A 25,528-nucleotide genomic window follows, 5' to 3' on the forward strand; every position below is an offset into this window, starting at 1 on the left:
TACAAACATGTGGTCCAATTTGGCACTTTTTTTTTTAAAGCTTTTGTTTGACAACTTTCACAAATCAACTTTAACATGTCTTTGATTTTGTTGCTTTAGTGAAACCTATAAAATTCAAGATGAATGAGCATTCAGTAGACTAATTACTTTAGCATAGAAAAAGCAATAAAAACACAATAAATAGCATAGAAAAAACAGAACAATCATTGATACAAAATTTATTAATTTGATATTTCATCCATGTCTAATTTCTTTAATTTGATACTTCATCCAAAAAAATAGCTTCTCCAAATATGATTGCAAATTAATTAATGATTCATAATTTCATCCTTAATTAATCAAATAAAAATAAAACAAAAATAAGGGAAAACAGATGAAAATTGGGGAAAAAAAGAAGAAAATGCAAAAAAAATCGGCTAAAGATAATAATATAGAAAACAAAAACCTTGAAAAAGGAAAAATTAAACTTACCAAGATGATGGAAAACAAGAAAAACTCTTGAGTCTCAAATATCTTGTGAAAGTTGAAATTTCCAACTTGTCTACAATCTGCAAAAGATGATAGTGATAAAGGTGAAGGCTTGAGAAAATTTTGTTGTGGATATTTGGGTTTGAAAGGATTAAGAAGAAAAAATTGGAAAAAAATTCAAGAGGAGAACTGGAGCCATTGGCCGCCTGAAGCCGAGAAAGTGATAGATTGAAACTTGAAAGAAAAGTGCGTCGGCTGTTTCTTTTTTTAATGTTAGGATTTGATTTTTTTTATTCCCTATTTTAGTCAAGTTAAGTAGAATTCTCAACAAAATAAGCTGTGGTCTAGTGGTGAAGAGTGCCTTATGGGAACAAAAAGACCGATGTTCTCTACATTCTTGACATTTTGTTTGAAAATGTCAAGAAAATTAGAAAACCGCCGAATTACGGTTCGTGCGGTTTTTAACGGTTCATACGATTCGACCGATTTCTAGCGATTTTTCATTAACTTTCGGGTTTAATACTGGATCGGACAGGTCGATTTGACCGGTCGGACCGGTCAACAAGGTGTGGCTACGAATTGTCGGCAACTTCCAGGAAGTCTTTAGAGTGTAGCTTTGCAAAAAGTGGAAAAATTTGGAAGCGCAAAAAGTTGTGCGGAAAAATGTCTGGAAAGGAGTTTTTTATCCAAGTTTTTTAGCTATTAATTTTTTAACATCTTAATTACAAGAATTCAAAAATATTTATCAATTTTTTTATCCTACGTATTTCAAAATGTCTAATACACAAAAAACATCATTTTTTCTTTTCTTTCTCCCCCATTCCGATCCACCGCACCTTCATCGCCGGCCATCACCTCCCCACCGGTTCCGGCGCCAATCACCTATTCCGGCACCGGCCTTCCTTTTTTTTTTTCTCCCTTTCTCCCTCTCCCTCTCCCCCTCCCCCTTTGACCGATCTGCAACTTCTGCACCTCTCTTCAAGAGATAGGATTCCGGTTTCTGCATCTTTCTTTCTCCCATCTTTCTTACCAACGTTCGGCCTCAACCCACCTCGCCTATGCTTATTCCGCTTACCCCACCTCAGAAACACCATAGCTTCCCTCAAGGGCTGGAAGGCGTCCCCCCAAGCGTGGCAAACCAGTGACGCACCCCGTAAATTGGACAGCGAGAAAGACGCGGCGATTTTCTGCACTAATTCAAAAGGGGCCAAAGAGTAATCATACTGCTGATGCTTAAGGTTGTTGGGGACATGGGTTTTCGACGAGGAAGAGGTAGAATTCCTCGTGGGCCCTGAGGTACTGGATTTGGAGGAAGAGTGGTGGTGGTTGTGGCGGGTGATCGGATTCTTTTCTGGTAAAGGGCAGCGCGGTAAAGTGGGGAGTGTCTGATTTGGAAGGCCATGTTTTCTGCTTCATTGGTAGTGGTGAACGGCGGAAGGGGATGCAGCAGCCGGCTACGTAAAGTCCGAGGGAAAGAAAAAGAAGGAGAAAAAGAAAAAAAAAAATTTTCGTTTTAAAAATTTTTTCAAAAACTTTTACAGCGGTGCATTATAATAAAATATTAGACAAACTTTAAAAAAAAAACTCACGGCTCCCGCAAGTTTTAGCCTCCACACATTTTGCTGCCCTTAGTTGCCAAAGTTGAACCATATCCTTCCTTGTCTCATCGCAGAAAGCATCCCCCCAACACCATCATCGATATCACAACACTTTCATCCTAATCCTAATCCCAAGCGAGAAAAAATGGCTGATGCTGCTGTTAGTGCTACTATTAAGGTTGCATTGCAGGCGGTTGTTTCTCTTGCCGCTGATCATCGTGAATTCCCAGAGGAGCTGGAGAGACTCGACAAATCTGCTGCAATGATTCGAGGCTTCTTGGCTGGTGCCGACGAGGACAAGCATAGCTCAGACGTGAAAAATTGGCTCAAGCAGCTGGAAGAAGAGGTTTTCAAAGCTGACAATGTGCTGGACGAGCTCAACTATGACAATCTTCGTCGGAAGGTGAAGTATCAAAATCAACTCACGAAAAAGAAGGTATTCTTCTGCTTTTCATTCTTTAATAAAATTGGTTTTCGTTGGAGGTTGGGTTCAATGATCAGGGAGATCAACACGAACCTTCAAAGGATCCGTCGGGATGCAGAAGGTTTGGGACTGGCCTACAAGCACCAAGTTGAAGAAGCATTCCCTACTATTGCTGCTGGAGCCACAACAAGCCGACAGACCGACTCTACTATTGTTCGAAGAGATGTTCTAGGAAGAGACGAGGATGAATCAGAAATAGTTAAGAAGTTGTTGACCGAATCTGAAAGTGTTATTTCAGTTATTCCCATAACTGGCATGGGTGGTTTAGGAAAAACAACTCTAGCAAAAGCCGTTTACAAAAATGAACAAATTGTTGGACAATTTGACAAAAAAATGTGGGTTTGTGTGGCTGAAGAAGTAGATAAAATCGAGAAGGTCTTCAAAATGATTCTTGAATCGTTAACAGGAGGAAAGGTTGAAGGGGATCGTAGGGAGGTAATAGTTCAAAAAATTCAGCATGAACTCAAGGAAAAAAGATATTTCCTTGTTCTTGATGATTTGTGGAATGATCAAGAAGTATTGTTGAATGACTTTTTCAGCACTTTGGCGGGACTCAATGCGAAGAAAGGGAGCTGGTGTCTTGTTACCACTCGTCTGCAAGAAGTGGCAACTATTCTGTCTAGACATCCGCAGATCAATTTTACTCGCCATGAGCTGGGAAAGCTATGCGATAATGATTGCTGGTCTATCATGAAAAAATGGGCAAATGTAGGGGAAGAATTACCAAAAGAATTGGAAGACATGAGGGAGCAAGTTTTAAGAAGATGTGACGGTCTACCTCTGGCAGCAACGTTAATTGGAGGTTTGTTATCTAAAAAGAGAAAAGAGGATTGGCTATCTATTTTGGAGGAGAGTCTCTTGAATGGCAATCAAGGTGGGATCAAGCAAATACTTAAGGTGAGTTTTGATCATCTGTCACCTGCACCGGTTAAGAAATGCTTTGCATATTGCTCAATTTTTGATCAAGATACTGAATTGGAACAAGATCGACTAGTTGAGCTTTGGATGGCTGAAGGCTTTCTTCAACCGGATCCCCAAAATGAAAGAATGATGGAGAAAATAGGATGTGAGTATTTGAGAATTTTGCTGCAAACTTCCTTATTGGAAGAAGTAAAAGAGGAGAGGAGAACATGGTATAAAATGCATGACCTTGTGCATGAGTTTGCAAAATCAATTTTGAATCGTAGCAGCAGCAATGAGGACCGCTACCTTTCATTATACTCATCCGAAAGAATGTTAGAAAACATGAACGAAAAAAAATCAGCATCACTTCGCACATTATTTCTGAAGGGTGGCATAGCTGATGAAATATTATCAAAGTTCAAACACTTGCATGTCCTAAAATTGTCTGGAGAAGATGTCAAAGAGTTGCCGACCTCCATTGGCAAACTAATCCACTTACACTTACTTGACATTTCAGATTCGATGATTACAACTTTGCCAGAATCTCTTTGCGAACTTTATAGTTTGCAAACACTAAGAATTTACGCGCTTGAAAAAGGTTTTCCAAAGAAGATGAGCAATTTGATTAGCATGAGACATCTTCACTATTTTCATTATCGTTATGATAAAGGATGCAAAATCCAGATGCCATCCAGTATTGGACGATTGACTTGTCTTCAAACATTAGAGTTCTTTAACATAGGTCGTCAGGAGGAAGGTCGTGGTATCCAAGAACTTGGGACCTTGCAAGATCTTAAAGGCACCTTGGAGATCAGAAATCTTGAATCAGTAAATGGCAAAGATGATGCAGAACTAGCGAACCTATCTAAAAAGCCACATATGTATCGGTTGGTATTTGAGTGGGGCAATAGGGATCGAGAAAGTGATAATTGTGATGAAGATGTGTTGGAAGGCCTCCAACCTCACCCAAATTTAAAAGAGTTACAAATTTTGAAGTTCATGGGTGATCAGTTCCCACAATGGTTCATGAATTTGACATCACTGGTGGAGTTGCGTGTGGCGAATTGCACAAGATGCAGAGAACTCCCCACCCTAGGACAGCTGTCATCCCTCCAACATCTATATCTGACTGGATTGGAAAACATAAGAAGCATTGGGCTTTCATTCTACAGTACAAGTGCTGAGGAGGACGGCGGATCAGGAGGTTCAGGCACTGTTAGCAGACAAACATTCTTTCCAGCCCTTAAAATTCTCTCACTTGAAAGCATGGAAAATTTGGAAGAGTGGAAGGACGCACACGAAATAAGGTCAACCGCAGGTGAAGTACATGTGATGGATGTGTTTCCCATGCTTGAAGAGTTGTATATTAGCCATTGCCCCAAGCTGACCACCATTCCAACTCCAAGTCGTTTCCCAAGTCTTGATGTATTGAAAATAAAAAAGAATTGCCATGTTTTGCTGGCAGAAAAGGTTTTGAGCAATATGGCCAATCTCTCATCCCTTGAATTATGGGATCTTGGTGGTCAACGCATCGAGTCTCTAAAATTAGTGAAACGACCAGAGAGCAGCTTGAGTATTGAAGGCTGTAACAGTCTACCCACTGACATGCTTGAGCGACTCTGTCTTTTTCCAACTCTTCAGCGTGTAGAATTGAGGCTTGCCGCTAATATAACAACATTAAGAGGAATGAGTTGCGCCGCTTGTCTTAAGAGATTGGTAGTCTTTTGCTGTGACAATTTACGGGAGTTGCCAGAAGATCTTTATCAATTTCAAGCTTTAGAGTACTTGCTGATACAAGGGTGCCCGAGAATTAATTCATTTGGATATCCAAATCCTAATTCATTTGGACAGAAAGGCCTCCTTAAGTCTCTTGAGGAATTTACTATCGAAGGGTGTGATGCATTAACAAGATTACCAGCGGAGATGTTCGAGTCGTGTACGTCTCTCCGAGAGCTGAATTTGTTCGGTTGCCCCAGTCTGGTCTCCTTTCCCCTTGATTTGCGACGAACCCCTTCTCTCGAGAGCTTCATTTTAGGGGGGTGTCCCAACTTGATTGCTGAGATGCCAAGTGGATTTGGCTATCTTACCAGCTTAAGGCGTGTGTCGATTGGTCCCTTCTCAGATGACTCTGCAATCAAATTTGATTGGGCTGGATTAGCATCTTCATCATCACTCCGACACGTGTCTTTATGTGGAATGCCTGACATGAAATCTCTGCCACACCAGCTTCAATGCTTGACTACCATCACATCACCCTCCGTGGATGCCATGGAACGCCTCACATTCAGACGTCTGCGAATTCGTGATTGTCCTCTATTAACCGACAGATGCACTCCTCAAAGCGGCTCCGAGTGGCCCAAGATCTCTAATATTCCAGAGCGTAGAATTGTCCGTAAGCAAAATTCACCAATATTGGGTATGTTCTTATTTTTTTTGTCACTGATATTTCCAAACAACATTAAAACCAATGAAATAGCAATTTGGGGAGAATTTTTGTTACAATTTTTGTTTTTACCGCTGGCATTTAATGGATGGATATGTTCTTAATCTTCACTATTATCTCTCTGTAAGACTCTGCATTATGATTGCCATAAAATTAGCTCAATGTCGATCAAGTTGAAATTGTTTGCAGAGGAACTAGGCCGCTGCTAAAACTATAAATTCTGATCATCTTTTAAAATTTCTAAAATTCAGATACTATAACTAGCTACTTTTCTGTTTTATGAATTGGATTGATAATATTATGGCGTTGTAGGCCACAAGTGTCAGTGAAGCAGCAAGCAGTGATAATATTATGTGCTCAAGGCAAAGTCAGCCTGGAACCTCTAAAGCATCTTATTGCACTTTTCACATTCTCCAACTGCAACATTAGGCTGTGGTTTCCAATCATTTTTGAAGAAAGATGAGGAGGTATTTGCACTAGTAAGTGTTCTTTATGGATTAATCAATGGAATATAAATTGATTTTTGCTCTTTAGGATTTTGAGTGATAAATTGTTGCACGAGTTACCAGACCAAACCTTTCTGTGGCTCATGTTTCTACACAATGTCATAACTGAAACAGAACTGTGATGTAATATTGTTATTTTTTTTTCCAGAATTTGTTCAGGAAGCAGAGATTATGCTCTTTGGACAAAGAACACCAGTCAGGTTTTGGTTCCCGTGTTGTTCTTATGAGAATGTCAAGAGGGAGGAGTTATTTTCAGTTATCAATCAGGTTTTGAAGATGGAAGGTAGTTATCTGTGATTTTTCCCACCAGAATGCCATATATTGCTCAGAATGTGGAAATGAAGGTAAAAAAAATGTTGACTGCATGTCTATTGGCCTGTTTCAATGGCTTTTCTTTTTTTCTTTTAATCTATTTTATGGAAGTATTTAACAAAATAAATCAAATATTGAACCTTTTCTCCTTGTAGCATGCTGAAAACAGAGTGGCTTGTGCCAGACTTGTAGAAAGTAGTATGGATGGAGAAGAATTAGAGGGGAGCATGGTAGCTGTACTGGAGAGCTATCAAGGTACAAGACTTACTTGAAAAACACTGGGCGTGCTGATACTTTAATTCCAGAGGTGACAACATTTGATGGAAAGAAGTTAGACGTTGTAGACAGCATTTCAGAAACCACTGGGAATATGTAACATTTCAGAAGACTAATGAAGGTGGGAGATCAATGATAAATGTTTCACATGAAGTTCTCAAACATGGTTTCACCCAATTAGAGGTACTCTACCACAACAAATCTGCTTGTCAGGTTAAATGAGCATGTTTCAGCATGCCAATTCAATGGAAGTTGATAAATTACTCTTAAGAATTGAAGGAAGAAGGAAACAACTTGCCAACACTGAAAAGATATTGACATCCATTACCTATTTCTCTCTGAAAACGGTTATCCTTTTTTGATTTTTGTTTGGTCCAAAGATTTTAGTTTGTCAGGAGAAATTAGTCAGCTAAAAGATGTTAATAAAAGAATTTATGAATGCTAGTACATGAATATAAATTTTGCATTTTTTCTTCAGATTAGTTTGCCAAACTCTAGTTTAGAACATCATTTTAGAAAGAGGCGAAAGATTATCATCTTACTCTTCCTTTAACGTTTAATTAAACATTTAGCTTTGATAATCACTTTATTTTCAAAAAGAATCACAAGGACAATTTATGCAAATTCGATTGACTTTTGCTACCATTACTTCCTTCTGGGCTTGTTAATGCTCTGTTTTTTAGCCTTTCATTTTTGGTTATCTAGTAGATTGGTGATTTTTCCATCCTACTTGCGTAAGGACTTGCTTGCTCATGATAAAATATTTATAGAAATATCTATTTTAGCATTTTAGACAAATGTCTCACGGGCTAAGTTGGAACATGTAGAAAGCAGTGATTTTCAAGCAAAAATGTATGGATGGTGATGTGGTAGACAATTGTTCTCTTAAGGAGTGAAGATCAGTCTTCTAGAAAGCACTATGTGACAGAGTAAATGAAGAGGTATGTAGTCTCAGAGCTCATGATACTATGTTTCTGTTGCTGTTGCCATAACTTCAAATCAACCACATACAAAAGCTATGCTCTGAATGTAGTATGCGTTTTTGATGGCTTAATTGATGTACTTCTGCTTAATTTTTGGTCTTTAAAAATTTTTGTAATACATTCTTCATAAGTTTTGATGGTTCAACGTGGCTAATTTTACACTTAATATTACTGTAATGTAACATGGTGATGTTTTTTCCCTGAATCTATTTAGGAAGCAGATATCATCTTGTTGGAAAAGGAACAGCATTGTTCCCTGTCGTTTTTGTGAGAATGTCAAAAGGAAGAAATTACTGTCACTGTGCAGGCAATAAACAGGTGCTTTTCAAGTAGGTTTTTTTTTTTTGGTGCTTTAGCTAAAAAAGATAAGTAGACCTAAGAATTTTTACCAAGAAACTCTTTTAAAATATCTGACATTTGTGAAGACCGATGAAGATGGTAAATCAATAGTAAATGTTACTCAAGGAAGTTTTTCAGGGTGCTTCATTCCACTTGATAGAGATACTGTGCCACAAGTCTATTCTGCTAAGGTTAGATGAGCATTTTTTCAGCGTAGCCATTGAAATGAAGTTGGCAATCAACTCTAACAAATTCAAGGAAGAAGGATACTACTTGCCGACATTTATAGAATTGCGGCATTCTTTTGCTGCTTCTTTCTGAAAAAGGTTATCTTTTACTAGTCCATTTTTGTCCTAAATATCTTAGTGTACTAGGAGAAATCAGTCTGCTCAAAAGAAAGTCCTTCGAGGCTAAATCCGTTGATTATTTGTTTTGAATTATAATACATGAATACCAATCATGACTTTTTTCCTTGGGTTATTATGCCAAACTAGCTAAGATTAGAACCTCACTTTGCAAGCATAGGAAGGATTATCATCTCACTGTTCTTCCGAGTTTTACATTCTCATGTTTTATTAACAATATGCAAATTTTTGAATTCCATTTTTGGTTCATCTCGTAATTATTTAGAATGATCATCTTTCCATTACTAGTTGCTAACAGTGTTCTTTGTTCATTGTCAACTCTTTATCCAATATCTGTATCAATATTGAAGACAATCAGTGTCTAATGGGTTTTGATGGAACATGTAGGAAGCAGCAGCTTTCGAGTTAAAGTGTATGAATGTTGTCTCGATGAATTACAGGTTTACTTTGTTTCTCTCAAAGTTGGCATTTCTTTCACACACATATGGAAGTGCCCGACCTTTCATATATTTTGGAGGTTTCTTCTGATTTGATTTGCTTGAGACAAAGGGAAGCATATGAAGGAGATCTTGGTTCCAGTTTAAGCTGGCATGGCTGAGACCTGTAGCCAATTTGGTTGATCTTGGTTCCAGTTTAAGCTGTCTGGATTGCTCTTTGTCAATCTCGTGAATGTGGATCTCATATCAATGGAAGCATTGAAAGTATGAAGATGAGAAAGCAAGAATACTGGTAGCTAGCTGTTGGATTGTAGGCATGTAAAAAGTCTTAACTATACTAAAATTGTCACCCAGATAGCTGGCTAGAATGCATATATTACTCTAGCTTGTTCTATAAAGAGATATGATTTGAGGTTTTAATGTGATCCAGAGCTTTAAGATTTTGAAATACCTAATTGACCATGCTTTGAGGAGTTTGATTTAGGTTTAAACCAATTGCAAGTTCATAAAAATAGAGCTAAACAAGTATGAATTTTATGATACTTACCTCAAATGACTTCAAAAGCTTGCTGAAAATTTCTCGCTTCTCAATTTGTCAAACCAAGTTGTGACCGGTCCCTTTTCTGGCTGTCCAAGGCATTTGGTTTTTCTTTAGGGATAATTTCAAAAACCTCCTCTGAGGTTTCTAATAATTTCACTAGCCTCTTCTAAAATTTCCAAATTACACAAACCTCTCTTGAGATTAAGGTTTTAATAACAAAATTAGTCTACTTAAAAAAAGTGACATTAAAAAAATACTTTAAGGAGAGAGATAAAACTTTGATTCCATAAATATTCCTTATACATGTATATAAGTTGTATTAGTAAAAGAATAAAAATAATTAAAAGTTAGATACAATTAGTATACATATTTTCACAACTTAAAAAGTTCATATTTAATGAATTCGGCAACATAAATAAGCAACAAAATTACACTAATGATCACGAGATTTAACAAAACAACTAGTCATCTCTTTTAGTATGATATTTGCGATGATTTGTGATTTTGAGTAGAAAAATTTTCAAATTTTACCTTTCTTTTCCCTCCCTATGTTTGATATGGAGGGAAATAGAATGGAAGGAAAAGAAAGGCAAAATTTGAATTTTTTTTTTTGTTCAAAATCACAAAAATCATAGCAAACATCATGCCAAAAGAGATGAATAATCTATTTTATCATATCTTTTGATCATTCTATAGTTTTGTTATTTATTTGTTTGTCTAATTTATTAAATGCGAGTTTTTTGAGTGATAAAATATGTATATTAATTGCTTTTAATTTTTAATTATTTTAGTTCTTCTACTAATATAATTTATATACATGCATAAGGGGTATTTATGAAATAAAAGTTTAATCTCTCCTTAAAGTACTTTTTAATGTTACTTTTTTTAATTGGACTAATTTTGTTACCAAAACCTTAACCTCAAGGGAGGTTTGTATAATTTTGCAAACTTCAAGGGAGGATAGTGAAATTGTTAGAAATCTCAGGGGGGTTTCTGAAATTATCCCTAATGTAAAAGGTTCACAGGTTTATGCATTCACCACTATTTAGATCTATTTGTTAAGAACTATTTCTACCCTTCAAACCAATACAACACATTAAGCCTGCTCATGAATCTAATCCAGACAAAGTATACATGTCCTACTTTCATGTTCTGGAGAGGGAAGAACCAGACTGTTGATAGGGCTCTTCATCTTTCTCTGATGTTGTGAGATATTGGCGGCCAACTTTGTAAAGAAATCGTTCATTATACCATCCCCAAAGTGAGCTTGAAAGATGGGTTCATAAATAGCTCTCAAGCTCCTAGCCATGTACTTGGCATTGGTGTTTGTATTGAATACGTAGCCCTTCCGGCACCCTTCCCGCAATGTGCCGCCTCCACACCAATCACTCGCAGTTGAATGTTATCCAGATACCTTATCTTAAGAGCACGATTTTTCTCAATGATTGCCTTTACTTCTTCCAAAGAAGGCCGGTAATGTGGAAGGTTGAAAGTATCGAGTGCTTTTTCCTCAATCAGTCCCTGTACAATTTTACACACAGATGGTATCATATATTCACCCCAGATTGTATCGAGATTGAGTGTCTATGAATCATTACCTCTGAAACCATGTCATTCATTGTCATTCCAAGTAAGTCCTGTACGTTATATGCTACAGGATCATCGATTTTAGGCGTCAAGGTCACAAATAAGTGTCCCCCAGACACCAATTCATCAGCACGGATACTCAAGAAGTTTGTAAAATCTCTGTCAAATTGATCCAAATATGCATCATGCACACTCTTAGGACTTGTTTTACCTATGTAAATATTGCCTTTGTTCAGTGGCAACCCTTCCTCAGTCACCAACCCACTCGGGACCTGCAGGAGATAGGTAGATAGAACGGGAAAAAAAAAAGAAAAACTATTACAAATAGTAATAATGTAAAAATTATATAAAGCAGTCAGCGGTGTTAATACCAAAAGAGCAGTGCGTGTTAATAACAATAAAGCCGGAGATTGGCGAACCTGAGAAAGCCAATGAAGTCTGTAAGAAGAGTATAAAATGCATGGAGTTGTCAGGAAAAAGTCTTCCATAAAAAGAGCCGGGCATAGCTGCAATGAAGCATGACCTTGAACCACAACCATATGATTCCTTAAGTTTTTTATAAAAACTGGGCAGTAATTTGAAAATGGAGTTGAAATCATTGGACATGAGATCATTCAAGAAAACTTGAATATTAGGTAGCTTAAGAATGTTCAAGTTATGGCATTCTCTATTTATGCTGTCTATAATGCTTTCAACTGCTAACAACGTATTCGGTCCCGATGCACATCCCAGATCTGCTACTCTTATGCACTCTGCCTCCGCTAGGTTGGCTTGACAAAACCCCCGAATGCTCCGATTGAGTGCATGGTTGAAATTCATAAACACTAATCTCTGAAGGGTAGAAACTGATTTAGAGATCAGTCACAGAATTATATATATAGAGGGCCAGAGAGAAATCATTCGGACTTCATCTGATATGTATCACTTGAAATGTTGAATTTTTGGCATAGCTTTCCTCATCTTCCCCTTCTTTCGTGTGAAGAATTTGTTCCATTTCCAATACCTTGCTGCTACTCTGCAATTTGGAGTTATGTTAAAGGTGGGGAGGGTAAGGGTAGCAGTAGTAACAATCTAGCTATTGCTATGCATGTCAAGGACAAGGGTACTTGGAAGTTGGCAGGAAATAAAATGAGCATTGATCAGAAACAATATTCATCAGTAGTTAAGGGAATATTGAAAGGCTTAAACTACAATCAAACTCAATGTGTGAATAAGATATTAAGCTACATTAGTACTATGCTTGACCAGTGAAATGATTTTGAGCTGAACTACATATGAAAGTCACTGGAAATACTTGTGGGATGTCAAATATCTTCTGTTTTAACCGGCATTACTCTCTGAAATAAGCATTTGCCAAGCATCATTATCATTCAACATATGACTAAGTATATATGTTTCGTCAACCGATCAAAATGTGTGGGAGCATGATGCTCCAACTTAACTGGTTTTGCTCCTTCTATCCAACCTTAATTGATGGCAAACTCTAAAGCCTAATATATCAAGATAACTTCACCAAATGAAAATCTCGTAAGATGAGAATAATTGGAACAAACCTATTCAGAAAGTCAAATGAATCAGCAGTCACTATTTTACCAGAACGAAATTGAAAATACCACTAGATTTGCTTGCTTCTGTCACTATTATGATAGAAGACACCACATTCTTGACTAACTTAGGAGTTCGATGATTTTCTTTGGGTTAATCTAAAATTCCTTACTAGTTTTGTTCATGTTGCCTCCGTTTTGCAGCAATGACACCCCGAGAGGCACACACATATATATGCTCTGTTTAGTTAGTTGTTGATAGGGTGTTTCTACAAAAACTGTACATATTAATCGTTTGCATCAGCAACAAAATTCAATAGATATTTCTTCATTCAGTGTTCAAAGAAGTGATCTAGCCTTTTAGCCAATTAACAAATTTTGACTTCTTGAACAAAGTACATGAATGTGACAAGCCTGAGACCAAGAAAACAAGAAATTCGTTTTCTAGTAATATCAAATCAAGTTAGAATTACTGGCTAAATGGAAAGTATGAACAGGTGAACTTTCTCCATGAAGTCAAACACTCTAAAGACAGTTTTCATCTCCAACTTTAACATCATAATATTCCATAAAAAAAAAATAAATCCCCACTGCCCTAATGCAAATATAATACATATAATCACAAAATGAAATATAAGGAAAAAATCCTTTTAGATAACAAAAAATATCCACCAGTAGATATAAGGCAGAAAGAAAGGCAAAACTGGTACAAAGATAACTTGTACAATAGTGCTGACATACTAAGCCAAAAGCTTAGGCATCACACACATCAGTTAATATTCATGGGAGCCACCCCAAGTCAAAGCCGCAATATGACTATGTATCAATCTCATTGAATATTGTCCACGAAACTGGAAAACAAACTTCTTCAAGAAAAAAAAAATTGCTACTAATTGTTCAACCAAACCAAATGCTATGGTAAACAATGCTGATAAGTGTTAGGAAATTGGCTTAATTTCTTTTAGTCAAGATCCTTATTTGGTGTGGAAAGTAACTAGATTTTAGTTACTTGAAGTAGTAGTCAAGTAAAGTCCTATTTGGTTTAAAATTAGATGTTTTTTGCTACTCTATATGAGTTTAGGAATTAGTATTGGTTTCCAATTGTTATTTGATTTTTTGGCCAAGTAGTGCTCTCTATAAATAGGTAGATTGATATACTACAAAGACACAAGAAAGAAGTGAGAGAGTTCTTAGTGGGTAAGAGGGTTATACAAGAGTTGGACTTGGGAATCAAGTTGTAGTTTTGTGGTGTTTTTCCTCTCATAGTAAGAACAAGTTTTTCTCTCCGTGGACGTAGGCTTGCTGATTAAGCCGAACCACATTAATTCTTGTGCGTTGCTCATCGTTTCCAGCCCTTAAAATTCTCTCTCTTGAAAGCATGGAAAATTTGGAAGAGTGGAAGGACGCACACGAAATAAGGTCAACCGCAGGTGAAGTACATGTGATGGATGTGTTTCCCATGCTTGAAGAGTTGTATATTAGCCATTGCCCCAAGCTGACCACCATTCCAACTCCAAGTCACTTCCCGAGTCTTGATGTATTGGAAATCAAAAGGAATTGCCATGTTTTGCTGGCAGAAAAGGTTTTGAGCAATATGGCCAATCTCTCATCCCTTGAATTATGGGATCTTGGTGGTCAACGCGAGTCTCTAAAATTAGTGAAACGACCAGAGAGCAGCTTGAGTATTGAAGGCTGTAACAGTCTACCCACTGACATGCTTGAGCGACTCTGTCTTTTTCCAACTCTTCAGCATGTAGAATTGATGGATGCCGCCAATGTAACAACATTAAGAGGAATGAGTTGCGCCGCTTGTCTTGAGAGATTGACAGTCATTCGTTGTTACAATTTATGGGAGTTGCCAGAAGATCTTTATCAATTTCAAGCTTTAGAGGACTTGAAGATACTCTGTTGCCCGAGAATTGATTCATTTGGGTATCCAAATGCTAAAAATTCATTTGGACAGAAAGGCCTCCTTAAGTCTCTTGAGCGATTTACTGTCGGTAGGTGCGATGCATTAACAAGATTACCAGTGGAGATGTTCGAGTCGTGTACGTCTCTCCGAGAGCTGAAGTTGTCCTATTGCCGCAGTCTGGTCTCCTTTCCCCTTGATTTGCGACGAACCCCTTCTCTCGAGAGCTTCTCATTATACGGGTGTTCCGACTTGATTACTGAGATGCCTAGTGGATTTGGCTATCTTACCAGCTTAAGGAAAGTGAAGATTGGGCCCTTCTCAGATGACTCTGCAATCGAATTTGATTGGGCTGGATTAGCCTCTTCATCATCACTGCAACACGTGTCTTTGCAGGGAATGCGTGACACGAAATCTCTGCCACATCAGCTTCAAGACTTGACTACCATCACATCACTATCTCTAAAACGCTTCAACGCAATCGAAGCCTTACCAGATTGGCTTGGGAACCTTGCGTCTCTTGAAGAGCTAATCCTCCGTAGATGCCCAAAGCTTGAATATTTACCCTCCGTAGATGCCATGGAACGCCTCAAATTAAGACGTCTGGTAATTCGTAGTTGTCCTCTATTAAAACCAAGATGCACTCCTGAAAGCGGCTCCGAGTGGTCCAAGATCTCTAATATTCCAGAGCGTGAAATTGATCTCGTAAGATTTCATCTCAAAATTTTAATTAATTGCTTCTCATTATTGGATCATCTTATTCTACCCGTATTTGTCCCTCACTCTTTTTCTCCATAAATATCTATTCCTCTACTTCTTCTGGCAAAAGATTACTCTCTCTTTCAATTTTTAAGCTAATTCATGTCATTAACAAAGTAGAGTTACGAGCAAATTGAAAGACAATAAAATTCTGGATTTCATCTGCTTTTCTGAACCATCAAAAGGGTTAATGAGCTTGGTATCTGCTATACGAAATTCTGGATTTCACTACTACATGTGAACTTGGTACTGGCTATTTGTCCATGAAATTCGCAAACATTGCAAGCGTAAACATTCAGCTTCAATGAAATTCGTAAACATTGCAAGTATGTTCTTTTTTTTTTTTTTTTTTGTCAGTGATATTTCCAAACAACATTAAAACCAATGAAATAGCAATTTGGGGTGATACACACATTATAACATGCATATAAGAGTTTCCAAAAAATTACTAAAAATAGGAAAACACCATAACAAGCACAATCATTACATACAGTAATGCTGCTATAACCATACACCTGTAGCATTGATAGTAAATGATTTTAGCATCGAGTATACCTTCCATTCCTATTTTATTGACATTAAAACTTAAGTATAAGATTAAAACCATCATATCTTATATAACACAGTAAGAATCCCAATACGCGAAAGAAGTAGTAGTGTTTTGCTGTTATACCTAAATTTCAACAGTTAATTTTCTTTTTTGCTTATTTTCAATTATATTCCTAAAATTCATTTTAACTTGAGTAACAGAAATAAATGAATGACAATTTTGGAACATTAACTTATCCAAATAATTGTAATATATAACTTATCTAAATTAAAACTTAGATAAAAACTACTAACATTATACATGCAACAAATAATTATCAATCTGATACAACTACTTATATTGTTAAGAATATGTAAAATAAATTTGCAAATCACATGACTAATATACTCTATTCTAAATCTAGAAAAAATCATAAATTAGAACTAAAATGATTAGCAATTACAAATAAATAAAGAAATTCATACAAATAAATTAACAAATCTTTTCTGAAATAGCCAATATGTACTTCTGAGGTTTCGGCCGAACCAAAGTTGTGTCGGAAAGAAACACATTCAGAAGTTGAATTGATTCCTTGAAAGCCCATAGAATTTGGATGTCGAATTGATATCTTTAAAAACCCACTACACCCAACAGCACTTGAAGGTGACAATTTTTGTTTTTACCGCTAGCATTTAACGGGTGGATATGTCCTTAATATTCACTGTTATCTCTCTGTAAGACTCTGAATTATGATTGCCGTTAAATTAGCTCAATGTCGATTCAGTTGAAATTGTTTGCAGAGGAACTAGGCTGCTGTTAAAACTATAAATTCTTATCATCTTTTAAAATTTTTAAAATTCAGATACTATAACTAGCTACTTTTCTGTTTTGTGAATTAGATTGAGCGTATTATGGCCTTGTTGGCCACAAGTGTCAATGAAGCAGCAAGCAGTGATGGTGCCGAAACATTGTGAAAGGCTCAAAAGTGTGCTCAAGGCAGAGTCAGCCTGGAACCTCTAGAGCATGTTATTGCACTTTTCACATTCTCCAACTGCAACATCAGGCTGTGGTTTCCCATCATTTTTGAAGAAAGATGAGGAGGTATGTGGTTTGGAAATGACTCCACCCAACTTACTAGAAGTACAGGGGAATTGGTCCAAGTTTGTTTAAGTCATGTAATTGGGCCTAAATGTAATTGTGTATGCACCGTTGCTAATAATTTCATGCTTGGCCAAATAGAAGGTAACAAGTTGAGTTTTTAAGATGTTCAAAATCTTGCAATGGCGAGATGCAGAGAAAATCCAGAATTTTGGTCTCTTCCAATTTGCTCAAAACCAGGCTTTGTTAAAACTAATCTTTGAAAAGAAACCAAGGTCTGCCCAAAAGAAGAGAATTACAGAGAATAACTTTGCAGAAAAGAGATGGAGAAAAAGAGTACAAGAGACTGAAGAGCAAATATATGTCAATGAGATGCAGATACAAAAAATTTATACACATATATATGAGTGTGAACTTTAGATAGGAAAATCTCACCGGATCACTTGAAATCTCCTCCTCCAAGTAGATGCCTCTTTGGGGAGTGTATCATTGTCTTAATAGAGGACAATCAAAGACGTCGACACAAGTTAACTTTGTGAGTCGTCTCATGGCGGCCTTGGGTGGTAAAGACTGAAGCTTTTGGCAAGACCATAGCGATAGGGTTTCAAGGGACACAAGGTTTCCAATCTAATCCGGTAGCACTTCTATTCCTCCAAAGGTCTCCAGCCTTAGTGAAGTGAGGGTAGCCAAGTATTGAAGCTGGTGTGGCAGGGACTCCGTGTGAGGCAACCCTCGTAAGCGAAGCTCACGGAGTGTTGATGCAGATCTTAAACCAGACCAATCAAAATCATCGACTGAGGAGTCATCTGAGGAGAAGGGAATGTTGATGCTCAATTCTCTTAAGCTGGTGGCAAAAGCAAATCCTTTGAAACTATGAGGGATCAATTTGGGACAGTCGTCTAAGACGAATTTCTCGAGAGAAGGCGTCTCCTGCAAATTAAGCGAAAATGATACCAGATTGGGACAACACTTCACCGACAGGGACTGCAGAGACCGGCATGACTGGAACATTTTGTCGGATATAGTGGTCAACCCTTCGCAATGATCAATTCTCAATTCCTCAAGACATGGTAGGGGGCATTTCTGTCCATTTACTCCTAGACTAATTAATCTTGGGCAAAATGAGATGGTCAATCGCTGCAAACTCGGTCCAAACAGATCCAGATCTGCACTTGGGATCCTCGATGACAAGTTTCCTATGCCAATTCAATGCCACTTCTAGCATTCCGTCAAGTGTCCTATTATTATTTGGGACTTTAATTTTCTAATAATCTAAATTGGTTTGGTTTAACAAAATTTTCCCTCAACCTCTAAGACTTTGAACCGACCGGTCTAATTTTTCTTCCAATTTTGAGAGAAACGACAACCTGGGAGGCTCAGATTCTTGGTCCTCATCTGGTCGGCCTCCACGGATATCTGAATGCCGGGAAATGCAGAGAATCTGAAGATCAGGATGCAGATTAACTCGGGGATGTAGGGAAAAGGAACGCTGCTACAATTCAGACCAAACTTTCTGCAAGAATAGTTGCAGAGACCAAGATGACATTATTGGCATTCAAAATCTGCCCCCAACCTTTTGATCCAAAAACAAAAAAATGTGAAACGAAAAACCGCCGGATGCCCACGTGACCGGTCTAACAGGATTATTCATTATAGCACCAAGAAACAAATGTAATTGCCATTAGCATGAAAACGCAGTCAGATCCTCCTTGCAGTGGTGACACAACATTCAAGACCTTTCTTCAACTTTCAACTTATTGGACAAGGTGCGGCAATTTTGTTTAGGGTTATCTTTTTCTTTTTCCCCAAAGCAACCAATCTTGAGTGGTTGCCGTACAAAAGTATTGGAAGAAAAATTAGACCGGTCGGTTCAAAGTCTTAGAGGTTGAGGGAAAATTTTGTTAAACCAAACCAATTTAGATTATTAGAAAATTAAAGTCCCAAATAATAATAGGACACTTGGCGGAATGCTAGAGGTGGCATTGAATTGGCATAAGAAACTTGTCACCGAGGATCCCAAGTGCCAGATCTGGCAGCTCCCTAAGATTGTCGCAAAAGCGGCTACTCAACTCCTCAACAGAAGCAGTGCCGTAAGCCATTTTTATACTTGTTAGATTATGGCACCTCTGCACGTCTAGACTTTTACACGAGCATGGAAGAGTGGTCAGTTGTAGGCAACCTCGAATGTGAAAATCCATCAGCATGGGAAAGACATCTGCTTCTGCTTCACCTACTGTTGACCTCACTTGGTCTACACCTTTCTACTCTACCAAATTCCCCGTACCTATTACCCAGAGGCTTTCAAGGGCAGGAAAGAATTTTCGTCTTCTAGTGCTGCTCCCTGATGCTCGTGATCTGCCCTCCTCCTCTTCCTTCTCCTCCTCATTAGTAGTAATACTGTAGAATTCATCTCCAACAGATCGAATGTTGTCCAATCCTATCAAATAGAGATATTTGAGAGATGGCAGTTGTCCTAATGAGGGGAGTTCACTGCATCTCTCGCAATCTTCTATCCACAACTCCACCAATTTTGGCAAATTGATAAGCCATTGTGAAATTTTATTACCCATAAAATATCGAATTTTCAACCTTTCCAAATTTGGGTGTGGTTGGAGACCTTCCGGCTTCCAACACATCCTCATCACAGTTATCACTTTCCCGATCCCCACTCTCCCATTCAAACTCCAACTCAGACAGATCTGGCTTTTCGACCAATTTTGCTTGCTTTGCTGCTTCTTTGCCCTTCACTAGTCCAAGATTTCTTACACTCAACGATCTTTTCAGATATGTCAAGCTCCCAAGCTCTTCGATGCCACAACCCTTCTCTTGACTTACATTAAAGAATTTCAGAGTTTGAAGACGAGTCAATCGTCCCATCTGCATTGGCATTTTAAATTCTGCATCATCATCGTTGTAGTTTAGATGTCCCAAGCTGATCAAATCTCTCATCCGTTTTGGAAAACCTCCTTCAAGTACATCATCTCTCATAGTTAGTGTTTGCAAATTATATAACTTGCAAAGAGATTCCGGCAAACTTCTGATTCCAGAAGATGATATGTCGAGCAACCGCAAACTTGGTAGTTTGCCAATGGAGCTCGGCAGAAACTTGACATCATTGCCATACAATCTGAGAACATGCAAATACTTGAATCTTAGAAGCATGTCAACAGATATTCCACCCTTTACATGGAGAAATAACGTGCGAATTGATGCTGGTATTGTCCTTGTGGTATTTTCTGCCAAACCTTCAGAAGAGTTCAATGCAAGGTAGCGATCCTGATTGCTGCTTTCTGGATTGAGAATTGATTTTGCAAAATCATGCACGAGATCGTGCATTTTATAGTATGTTCTCCACGACCCTTGGACTTTTTCCAGTAAGGAATTTTGCAAGAAAATCCTCAAATACTCGCCTCCTGTTTCCTCCATCACTCTATTATTCTTTAGAACAAAACCTTCTGCAATCCAATGCTGAATTAGTTCATCTTCTCCTAATTCAGTGTCCTTGGGAAAAATTGAGCAACATGCAAAACATTTCTTAACTGATGGAGGTGATAAATGATCAAAGCTCACCTTAAGTACTTGATTAATTTGGCTTTGATATTCATTCAAAAGACTCTCTTTCACGATAGATTGCCACTTCTCTAACCCACTGTTAAGCAACAAACCTCCAATTAACTTTGCTGCAAGTGGGAGGCCATCACATTTTTTAAAAATTTGCTTCTTCAATGCTTCCAATTCATTTGGTACTTCTTCCCCTGCAACTACCAGTTTTCCAGGATAGACCAGCATGCATCATCTGATAGCTTTCCTAGGAAATAAGGACCATCATTCATTTGTAGATGTCTAGGCACAGCATTAGCCACTGGTTCTAGACGCGTAGTGAGAGCACACCAGCTTCCTTTAGTTGTGCTGAGTCCCAACAACGTGGTGAAAAAGTCACTCCAGAATTCTTGTTCACAATTCCACACATCATCAAGAACAAGGAGAAATCTTTTTTCCCCAAGTTTTCCTCGAATTTCTTGAACTATGGCATCCCTACCATCCACTTCAACCTTTGTTCTTGTCAACGATTCTAAAATGAATTTGAACAGCTCCACTATTTTAATTTCTCTAGCCACACAAACCCAACTCTTTATGCCAAAATTCTCATCAATTTTTGTATTGTTGTAGACTGATTTAGCAAGAGTCGTTTTGCCCAGGCCCCCCATGCCTGTTATGAGAATAACTGAGACAACTCTTTCAGATGGGGTCAATAGCATCTCCACTATCTTTGACTCATCGCCAGCTCTTCCTACAACGTTTGGAACAACAATAGAGTCGGACGGTCTGCTTGTCATGGAACCAGTGGCATCAGCTTCTTTTTGTTGCTTTCTGACCAACCCCAAGTCATTGGCCTGCCAGTTGATCCTCTCTAGGTTGGTGTTGATGTCCCGGATCTTTGAAGCCAAGCTGGAACTAAAACCAATTGCACCAAAGAAGGAGAAGAAGAAGCATACCTTCTTCTTCATTGGTTGATTTCGGTACTTCACCTCCCGACGGAGATTGTCGTAGTTGAGCTCGTCCAGCACGTTATCAGCTTTAAAAACCTCATCTTCTAGCTGTTTGAGCCACTCTCGCACCCCTTGGGTATGCATGTTCTCGTCACAATCAGCCAAGAAACCTTGGATCATTGCAGCAGTTTTGCTTAGTCTCTCCAACTCCGCTTTGACTCCCCGAACCATACCAATGCGGTCCGCAGCAATGGAAATAACTATCCCCAAGACAACCTCAACAGTAGCACTGATAGCAGAGTCAACCATTGTTTCTTGCTTGGAATTGGAACTTGGATCGAAAGGTTTTCTGATATCAGAGATGGAAGGAATGTTTCAGCAACAAATGGTAGAAATCAGAATAGAAGCCCAGAATAAGAGAGAGATGAGTTAAACGATTCTAGTGGGTGATCTATGAGATTTAAATTAGTATAATTGTGATTAATCAAATTGTGTGGGTCACCTCAAAATAATTTTAGCGCAATCTGACTTATCACTGGTGGGGCCCTTAATTGTGGAAGAAATTAAACCACTGTGGTCGGATGAAAAGAAAATTGGAACTCATAAATTGTAGCAATCTGAGTAGGTGGTGAAACTTTTATCGGAGTGTTCCTCAATTAGGGAATTAAGGTAGCGAAAATTAATGGGACCAAAAAGTTTATATAGCAAATCAATAAACAAATCAGACCCTCTTTTTAAACCAGTTAATTTGCCTCCTGTGTAGTAGAAATTTTGACAGGTGTAGCGGATGGTTACCTTAGTGTCTTGGTAGCGAGGCTTGTGTTCTCAAATTACTTGCTTTTGGTCAATAATGAAATCTGGAGATTCTTTGTCCAAATTGTAGAACTGTTGATTATTAAATCTTTTAAATTTTGCATAACCTTGGATTGAGTCACATATATATATATATATATATATATATATAAACATAAAGAATGTTTGACTAATTAAGTTAGACAACTTTCCTTCAATGTTGTTTGGGAACTTAAAAAAGAAAAGAAAAGAAATGATTTTTTTGGTTTTGTTTGAGACTTGGGAGGAGTGAAAGGAAAAGATTGTCTTCTTTGTTAGTTTTACAACCGTGCCCTTATATTAAAAAGTTCTTCTAAAGTAAATAATTGCAACAAAACTGACAGCTTCAAGTTTAAACGCCTTTAAGCCAAAGGAAATTTAAACACCTTCAGGTTTAAGGGTCTGTTTGATAACATAAAAAAGTGCTGAATCTGAATTTTTTCAGACATTCAGATGTTTTGAGCGTTTGATAAATGAAAATCTATTTGCTAAACTTATTAAGCAGTGCTGAACCTGTGTGTATTTTTTTCAGTGCAAGAATCCTAACTGAATGCTTAATTCTGATAAGAATCAATAGAATTAATTCAACTACCTTATTTTATTTACCAAATCTACCCTTGTTTGTTAATTATATTCAAAATTCTTATCTAATTAAACAATCTAATATTCTCTATCTAACGATTTTTAGTTTCTCTTTTCTCCCTTTTTAATGACTTTCACATCTTCTCCATATTCCTTATATAATATATTTCATCTTTTATATTAATTTGATTTAAAAATAAATATTGTCATTTTTATACCTAACAATTTTAAACTAATTAAATCATAGATTCTATTTCTTTTTTGAATAAAAGGATATAAGGACAAAATTGTCAAATTAAACTTATTAAGCATTCAGCTATAAATATTTATCAAACAGTATAAATAGGTTTAGCATTAAAATTCAGACATTCACATATTTTTTTCAATACTTAAAATTCAGCAAATTAATTGTTTCAGTATTCAGATTTTAGAATTCAGACTTCAAAATTCAGATTCAGTTTTATCAAACGGAACCTAAGTCAAGAGCTTATTATTTTACTCCATCAAAACTACAATTATCATATAATTCCCCTAGACCAGTGTTCCTCCATGTTGCCCCTAATTTTTCACCTCACATCACCATTTAAGTTTATATATCCAAGTTGGCCAAAATTAGGAATTTTTTGTCAATGTTTGTGGAGTCTACATATCTGATTTGTTCTAAGTTGCATCAATATTTCCTTTCGCACATTCTGACTTTGTTTAGATCGATACCCAATGGGTCATTCAACATAATTTGTGCAACAAATCCTTTGAGGCATGATCAATTTTGTTACATGGTAAATAACGTCAACACCAACTAATTGTCATTGTTTTTGTTGGATGTGAAACTGATTTGAATCTTCGTGTGATTTCTTATCCATCTGAAAGTATTAATGTTAGTGTATTTATTTTTATGAGTCAGTAGGTAACTAAAATAATAAATTTGTTGCTAATCAGACAACCTTACTATATATACGAGGTCCTTAAAATATGATCATAGTTTGCCACCCAATACTAGTTGGAAAAAAAATCAATTATTTCATGTCGTATGCTGCCTTACGAGTATATTGCTCCGTCTAAAAGAACCGGCAAAAGTTGTTGTGAGGGATTATGCCAAGCCATTAATTGGTGATAATCTGATCATAGTTGTAAGTGATTAAGATCAGTACTAAGTGCAGCATAAATTGATGTCTAAGATGATTCAACGGGAATAAATTATCAATTATCCAACTTGTTTAAACTTTGATCTGAATGCAAATTAACAAACTTTCCTAGCAATACATATATCATAATCTCTCATCCTACTTGTCCAGGATTGTTAAATAGGGATAATTTTGAAAAATCATTGAAGCCGTATAATTATTCATATAATCATGTAGAAGACCAAAGAATAAGCTATCAAGTATTTAAGAAAAAGCACAATCAAGTATCCAGAAAACAACTAAAAAGAGTATAAATTTAATTCATTAAGGAATTTTGGAAATTCATATGACAAAAAAGAATTCCATCATACACCCCATGTCAATGTATCCATAATACTATGAAGAAACTATGAATAGAAGAGGAGGTTACCTGATCTTGAAGTAAAAAGACGGCACAAATAGTTTCTCTATTTTCGCTCCACCAGAGTGTTAGTGGTCAAGAGAAGGAAGAGTGAGATGAATTTTTTTTTATTGACGGGGGTTTTATAAGGAAGCTAACAGTCTTCACCTTTAATGATAATGACGATAATTATGTGACAAATAATGAGCCCTCAATCCGTGTGGAGTAGTGTTTCATTGGCAAAGTGGGATGCTTTAATTTCCAAAGGAATTGGTGCTTAGCTTGTCGCTAGGGTTTTCACCTTTTTCTGATTGAATGCTTTTCCAGGGTTCTACATTGCCCAATTAGTACTTTATAATTAACAGTTATTTTGGATCTTCTTTTGGATGATCAGCTTCGTGTCTCATTCATGAGGCTTAGTATTCTGGTATCAGTTAAGGTGATGATCAGGATGCCTTTTGCAATGAGATAAGAAGGAATTCTTCAGCGGCATCACCTAAAAGCAAATATGTTAAGGAGAAGAAAAGAATTTGAAGTGCTTCTAAGATAAGTCTTCGAGTGCTCCTGCTTTATTCTACGGTGGGAGTCATTTTTATTACAAACAAACAGGGAATCTTCTTTTTGGACCAGCTACCTTGCTTCTTTGCTGGTTAAGAATAGAGACATAAAGTGGATGGTTCATAGGTTTGTGTCTCAGTTACCAAACTTGTGATCTCAATTTACTTTTTTTTCGGAAACGAAATAAACACACACACTGCTAATTTAAACCAATGCAGGAGTAGTCGGAAAATCGATCACGAAAGCAATCTAAGGAGGACCCACAAAAAGACCATGTTCAGTCAATTGGTGATCTCAAATTACTTGAACGTATATTTTCTGAAGAGAACAATCATCAAGGAATTGTAAAATAATCATCAGTTCAGAATTGATCCATTTAAGCTTCACAAAACCAAGGATTTTGTGTGCACTTTCATGCGGGATTGGTGTCGGATTTTCAACCTACAATCCAATTTTCTTTCC

The 25,528-nt window shown here is 37.2% G+C and overlaps 1 protein-coding gene and 2 pseudogenes across 12 annotated transcripts; 1 reads left to right on the top strand and 2 right to left on the bottom strand.

Moving 5' to 3' along the window:
* Positions 1–2,068: 2,068 nt before the first annotated feature.
* Positions 2,069–17,171, top strand: LOC113776550 (putative disease resistance protein RGA3). Of its 12 annotated transcripts, XR_003469078.1 has the most exons (8): positions 2,069–5,869; positions 6,209–6,375; positions 6,551–6,746; positions 6,870–7,173; positions 7,818–7,931; positions 8,188–8,291; positions 8,451–8,638; positions 9,065–9,534. XR_003469078.1 is itself a non-coding variant. In XM_027321734.1 (3 exons), exons 1-3 carry the CDS (start codon positions 2,212–2,214, stop codon positions 16,955–16,957), a joined length of 3,819 nt encoding a protein of 1,272 aa, XP_027177535.1. In that variant the 5' UTR covers positions 2,069–2,211; the 3' UTR covers positions 16,958–17,171. The 12 variants fall into 12 exon arrangements, 2 of the variants coding, with proteins under 2 accessions (XP_027177535.1, XP_027177534.1); XR_003469084.1 differs by lacking the exon at positions 8,451–8,638 and having other exon boundaries at positions 8,188–8,302; XR_003469061.1 differs by having other exon boundaries at positions 8,451–9,534.
* On the bottom strand, positions 10,651–18,239 carry LOC113776642 (annotated as a pseudogene).
* An 810-nt stretch (positions 18,240–19,049) lies between these two features.
* Positions 19,050–24,604, bottom strand: LOC113776626 (annotated as a pseudogene).
* Between the last annotated feature and the right edge of the window lie 924 nt (positions 24,605–25,528).

This window comes from Coffea eugenioides, chromosome 1 (assembly GCF_003713205.1).
Source record: "Coffea eugenioides isolate CCC68of chromosome 1, Ceug_1.0, whole genome shotgun sequence".
Lineage (NCBI taxonomy): Eukaryota > Viridiplantae > Streptophyta > Magnoliopsida > Gentianales > Rubiaceae > Coffea > Coffea eugenioides.

Bases quoted from the DNA above. Each gene is read 5' to 3' on its own strand.
- LOC113776550 (XM_027321733.1), top strand. From the start codon at position 2,212: ATGGCTGATGCTGCTGTTAGTGCTACTATTAAGGTTGCATTGCAGGCG. The intron at 4,696-14,140 runs CTTAAAATTCTC...TCGTTTCCAGCC, and splicing joins GACAAACATTCTTTCCAGCC to CTTAAAATTCTCTCTCTTGA.